This window comes from Oratosquilla oratoria, chromosome 10 (assembly GCF_046742065.1).
Source record: "Oratosquilla oratoria isolate Oo_2021 chromosome 10, ASM4674206v1, whole genome shotgun sequence".
Taxonomy (NCBI): domain Eukaryota; kingdom Metazoa; phylum Arthropoda; class Malacostraca; order Stomatopoda; family Squillidae; genus Oratosquilla; species Oratosquilla oratoria.
The window spans coordinates 492,563-498,746 of record NC_134786.1 but is presented as its reverse complement, the minus strand read 5'-3'; the positions used below and the strand labels follow the sequence as shown (position 1 = coordinate 498,746).

At 37.5% G+C, this 6,184-nt stretch overlaps 2 protein-coding genes and 1 long non-coding RNA gene across 5 annotated transcripts in view; 1 reads left to right on the top strand and 2 right to left on the bottom strand.

Moving 5' to 3' along the window:
* Window positions 1-6,184, bottom strand: part of LOC143029051 (uncharacterized) — a 422,642-nt gene that overhangs the window by 53,717 nt on the left and 362,741 nt on the right. The gene's annotated exons all lie outside the window — the stretch shown is intronic.
* On the top strand, window positions 1,460-5,789 carry LOC143029047 (uncharacterized). The gene is made up of 2 exons (XM_076191387.1): window positions 1,460-1,720; window positions 4,744-5,789. The coding sequence occupies exons 1-2, from the start codon at window positions 1,553-1,555 to the stop codon at window positions 4,954-4,956; spliced, it is 381 nt and encodes a 126-aa protein (XP_076047502.1). The 5' UTR covers window positions 1,460-1,552; the 3' UTR covers window positions 4,957-5,789.
* On the bottom strand, window positions 2,235-6,153 carry LOC143029048 (uncharacterized). Of its 2 annotated transcripts, none has more exons than XR_012966762.1 (3): window positions 6,029-6,153; window positions 4,205-4,311; window positions 2,235-3,350 (listed from the first exon to the last, which is right to left on the bottom strand). It is a non-coding gene; the product is annotated as an uncharacterized LOC143029048 (long non-coding RNA). The 2 variants fall into 2 exon arrangements; XR_012966761.1 differs by lacking the exon at window positions 6,029-6,153 and adding an exon at window positions 5,783-5,922.

The window sequence follows — 6,184 nt, the reverse complement described above, 5'->3', positions numbered from 1 at the left end:
GTTCACTCCTTCCACACCTCTTTTACTAATCTTTCTTCACTCATTCTTTCCATGTGTCCAAACCATCCCAACACTCTTTCATCCACCCCATCTCTCCTTGTTTCTCACTCTATCCAGCCTTGTCACCCCTACCATATTTCTCAGGTGTTTCATCTCAAAACGCATTTAAATTCTTCCTCTTTTATGTTCTATGTTCCTGCCCCATACAATGCTGTCAGCAAAATCACCCCTTCATACAATCTCCGCTTTGCATCCATTCCCATACGTCTATTCAGGTAGCAGTACATTGCCAAAAACATATCCCTTCTTGAAAATCTTCATGCAAGAGACCCATCCTACACTGACTGACAAGTGGTCACAGATGCAGATACATTCAACTGTGAATAATTTTTTTATGCTCCACCTCCATTTTATGTTATGACACATGCAAAAAACAAAAAATCAAAATTCAACCTATGCCAGCATTTGAGCTAAACACTAGGCTAACAATTTATGGATTAAGCTGTTATTAGACAACATTCAACATATGTTAAAGCAACTTGGTGCCTCCACACACACACACACACACTTATAATCTAATAAGAACGATCAAAGTTGCATTTACATACCTGGATGAAGAAATGGTGAAGAAAATCCTAATCACCCTGATAAGACCAAGATTGGAATATGCAGCAACGATATGGTCACCAAGTACAAAAAAATGTATAAAAAAACTTGAAAGAATACAAAGAGCAATTACAAAACTGGCACCAACACTCTCAAAACTATCATATGAAGAGAGACTAGAAAAACTTGAACTACAGACACTAGAGCAAAGAAGAGAGAGAGGAGATTTGATAGCTATTTACAGAATCATGAAAGGCATAGAAATTACTGACAGAGAGAATCTGATAAAATGGGATGACAGAAATACTAGAGGACACGGAAAGAAAATAAAAAAAGACAGCTATAGAAGAGATTTGAAAAAGAACAGCTTTCCTCACAGAGTAATAGACAGTTGGAACAAGTTAGATGAGAAAGTGGTGTGTGCAAAAACAATACATGAATTTAAAAATAGTTTAGATAAAATGAGATATGAAGACGGGACCCCACGAGCATAGCTCCCCTTCCCGTAAAATACAACTAGGTAAATACACACACAACACAAGAGGACATGGAAAGAAAATAAAAAAACATAGCTATAGAAGAGAACTGAAGAAAAACAGTTTTCCTCATAGAGTTTTGGACACTTGGAACAAACTGGACAATGAAATAGTATGCGCAAAAACCATTCATGAGTTTAAAAACAAACTAGACACTGCAAGATACAAAGGCGGGACATCACGAGCATAGCTCCCCTTCCCGCAAAATACAATTAGGTAAAATGCACACACACACACACAAAGAATAGGTCTTAAAAAAAACTTAAACAATGCATGTACTTGTTAATTGTTACTGACCCCATCTCCCAACTCCTTTTCCACCCCACTCTCCTCATCTCCTTGTTTCTCATTCTATCCAGCCTAGTAACCCCTATCATACTTCTCAGGCACCTCATCTCAAACACAGAATTATGAAAGGGATGGAAATTCTCGATAGAGACGACTTGTTAAAGTGGGACAGAAAAGAAACAAGAGGACACGAAAAGAAACTAAAGAAGGACAGTTACAGAGGAGACCTGAAAAAGAATAGCTTTCCACATAGAGTGACTGATGTCTTGAACAAACTAATCGGAGAAACAGTGAGTACCAAAAATATACACGAATTTAATAATAAATTGGATGCAGGGAAATACGAAAACAGGTCACTACGAGCATAGCTCTCGTCCCGTAAAATACAACTAGGTAAATACAAACTCCTCCTCTCTTATGTTGCATGTTTCAAGCCCGTACAGTTCCGTAAAACTAAGAATACTTGGAGTAAAAGAAACACTTTATTGAAGATGCTACATACAGTATATTACAAAGTTATAAAACAAATTACGAGTTGATTTATCCACTGGTGTCCTCCTTCTTCAGCTGCTCACACAGTTCAAGCAGCTGAGTTGTTCCTGTAACTTCAGGAGGAGCTGCAAACAGATTTTTTTTTTAAGAATTTTTCTCAAGAGTTTTGTCATAACAAATATCTTAAAGAAATGGGGAATGGATGAAACAGTTCAAATATGACAAGATTGGGACAAATCATAGTATATGTATGTATGAACAGAAACAACTATGCAAGTTTTAGCAATAAAAATACAAACTATATGGCTGTGTACAAAAAAAAAAAAAAATCACCACTTTCAACACTACGTCTACCATGCAATAATGACTATTTTTAGTATCAACACTATCAGACAAGAACCTTTGAGTGACGTGTGGGATGAACCAATGAACATGACTAGCTTCCAAAGAGAGAACCAGGAACACATTGACAGATTGCACTATTAACCTCTTCAACACAAGTCTAATACTCATGCACAGCTGCCTGACTGATATACAATGATGCATCACAACACACTCATTATAAGATATAAAGTTATGGCTGTAATACTTGTTCTCTTCTACCCTGAATGTGGATAACCACAGAAAACAAGATCAAGTCTGTCTACAGAATACATGGGGTCACTCAGTTACAGCTACAAAATAAATATAATCAAGACCCTGACACCAGTATTCTCATATACGTGCTCATGCCTCATGATGCCGGCACCAGCGTCATCGTATGCTAACTGTTAATCCCGTTAACACTGGCACACTTTACAGGATCTTATCCAAGGAAATTACATTGGTATTTTGTACATAAGAGGCTCCCAAGTACACTCCATAGTAGAGGCTTTCATTTGAATGGATTTTGCACTGAAGTTAGACAAGAATGTGTCTTACCCAAACCCTGCATGAGTGTCTGAAATTATTCTGTACAAATCTTCCAAGTCCACCATGGCCAACATTTCCAAACAAGTCATTACTTTCACATGACAATTATCATCATCATCTGGCAATCAAAACATGTTCTCAAGAACTACCTTTAACCATTACCTGCACCACCATTTCACCAGAAACTACAAACACTCCCACTTGATATACACCTGTTATTACTACTTTGGCTACCTCCCTTGGAAGGAGGAAAAAGCCCTTGGTGTATGTATCTGTGTATTATTACTATTCAAGTACTTACGGCTGGGAAAGTGACTGTGTTGAACACTAGGTGTCGATGCGTCCATGGTGTCCAGGGTCCCTGTATTGACAGGAAGTCTGTGTGTTGATATTTGCGGAGACGCTCCACTGAGTACCCTGATCGCCCACGCGTGCATGTACTCGACCCACTTTGCAACCAGCTCCTCCCCATTCAGGTCATCATAAGTGTTTATGGATACTCTTCTCCTCCATTTACTGAAACCATAGATCTAATTAGTAATATGCCATGGGTAGAAAATAATAATAATAATAAATTAATAAACAAATTGTCAATATTGTATATTCTAGATACATTTCCTTTAAAAATACGTCTCAGTCATAATCAAATTGTAAATTGATTTCTTGGTTTGCTCAATTACTATGCTTCAGGGCATGTGGGGTGCAGGGGAGCAAGGTTCTCTCTAAGCTGTGCGCATGCACATATGTTTTAAAAATGGTACACAAAGGGAAAAAAATGTGTGCATACAATGTTTTCAAGATGAAATTGAAATGTTCTAATTGAAGAAATTAATTGTATGATTTCATAACAATTTAAAACAAAAGGAAGGTGATTTTGAGAATTTGTCAATTTCATAGAATCACATGTCTTGAGATCCTTTGTATTGTGTTCTGCAGTCAGTATGGTGACCCACATAAGTACACACATACTTTGCAAAGAAGGCAAAATTTGCACACAAACAAATTGTTGTGCTCACTCACAGCAAAGAATTAAGAGGGAACATTGGTGTGCGGGCAGGCTTTTAGAAGCGAATTCTCTGCGAATGTCATTAGATATGAAATCTTTAATTCGGGCTAACACCAGTAAATTTTATTAAGCTAAGAAGAACTCCAGCTCTTGAATTCAAAGGGAAGAAAGTGACTTTTTTCAATAATGCAGGTAACTGTTTTTGTGACAAGGGATTAGGGGGAGAGCTGTTACTGTACCAGGAGTATGAGGGTCTTAGGTTTGCCACACTGATACAGGTGTGGGGCCCTCATGCTTTACAGGATTCCTGAGTTTAAGCTCCAATGTAAAAGAGGCTACTACCTGTTGCCAAAGTCAAACTTACAGTACTCTGCTTTGATGCAAAGTGATCGATGCCTCCGAGGTTTTAGGTACACCACCACGCCAGGGTTGTTGTTGGTAAAGTTGATCAAATCCTTCGCGCTATAATCTCTGCAATAAAACAAAACATGTCTGCAGTGGATAATATAAAGAAAAATGGGATCACATGAAGAATTGTCACCCCAGTCTTCGACAGGGTGACAAGTCTTCATGTGGGCCATCCTGGGTTTACGAATCTTCAGTTATAAAGTTGATAACAATAAGCATAACCCTCATTCAACCTAACCTAACCTATCCCTAACCTAACGAAATTTTTATTCCACTGTTGATATTTGGCATACTGGGGTGACAATTCTTCATGTACCCCCATAAATGTAACATTTGCAAAACTTGTTTGTCCATATTGGATGGAGGCTGTTACTGATTGATCTCATGTATAGATGCAACTAAAAAAAAAAAGAAAACTTAATTTATTAAAAAAAAAACATGTTTTTATAGAAAAAATCTTGACACAATTTTTTTTTTTTTTTTTTTTTTTTCCAGCTCCTGCCACTTATCCACCATTACTGCAACCACAGCCATCAACCAGCAGGGATTCTACTGCTTCAAGCAACATCCCTACTTTCCAGCTTGAGTCGCATGATTCAGAAACGGAATATGCTGAGGGCTCAATTGATGAACCTCCCAGCCCCGGCAGCCGACCGGCCCCAGATTTCCCCATCTGATATTACAGAGGAGCCTGAAGAGGAACAGTAGGAACCGCAGGACTTGGATTGATGGAGTCAGAAGTTCAGAGCCCAATAACTACAATGTCCGAGTCTGATGCCTGTTCCTAGGAACTTCCCCCCCCCCTCCAGGGGATGGCCATGACAGATCGAAGGCTCCATTTGCTCCTATCCTTCCTTGCACACTCTTCTAGCTTTTTCCAGGCCCATACACCATGGTTAATTTGTGCATACCTTATTGTATATCCTATTTTATGTGCATGGAAATTTGGAGTGTTTAATCTTTGAAGATTATACTAAGAGTAAATTTTGTAAGGTAGCATATTGGCCCATATGCAGTACAGTATCTACACATGTTGCAGCATCTGAGTCCTTACTAAAAAGGTCAATTACTTTTTTTTTCTTTTCTTTTTTTTATATATATATATACTGTATCTGATGTCTCTTTGGGTAAGGTAGATATGCATATATGGAGGGATGAATCAAGTACTTACACTTGTTTTCATATACTTGATATTGAACAAATTTGGACGTTTAAAAAAAATCATATATTTTATAAATAAAACTTGCTATTATTATTATTATTTTTTTTTTCATCACTAATCTCATTACAATGTACACATGATGCCCATCAATGTGGAATTTATGAGAGTAATTTCAAAGCAATGAACAAAAAACGTAATAACCACTGGAAGGTGCCAAAATAATTGTCAACACCCCCTGAACAAACAAAAATAATTTAAAAGAAATTATTTTCGACACAAAATGTGGAACTTGCATCTACGAGTATGCCAAATATAAGAATATGTGAGCCTGCAGTTGTGGAACAGCGTATGTTGGGGGGAGGGGTGTGTCACCTTTACATGCAGCCTTTAGTTTGATTTTCTTTATTATTATTTTTAACATTTATAAGCAGAACAAAACTGAGATGGGCTGGGCATGTGGCACGTATGGAGGACCATAGAACTCCAAAACGATAAATTATGATGGGTAGAATGCCTGGAAAGAAGAACTATGTTTAACATAAACATATACATATCCATCACTATGTAATGAATTAGTCAAAACTTAAAAGAATGTTAAAATGGATCTTGTATCATTACTTTTCATTCATTCGACAAACTGTTTGTCAAACATCCCCACGGTTAAACATCACTTCAAGCACGTTTGTCGAATCATTTGACATTCACACGGTCAGTTGTCACTTCAAATACGTTTGTCAAATGTGTTTGACTAAACGTATCGACGTGAAAGGTTTG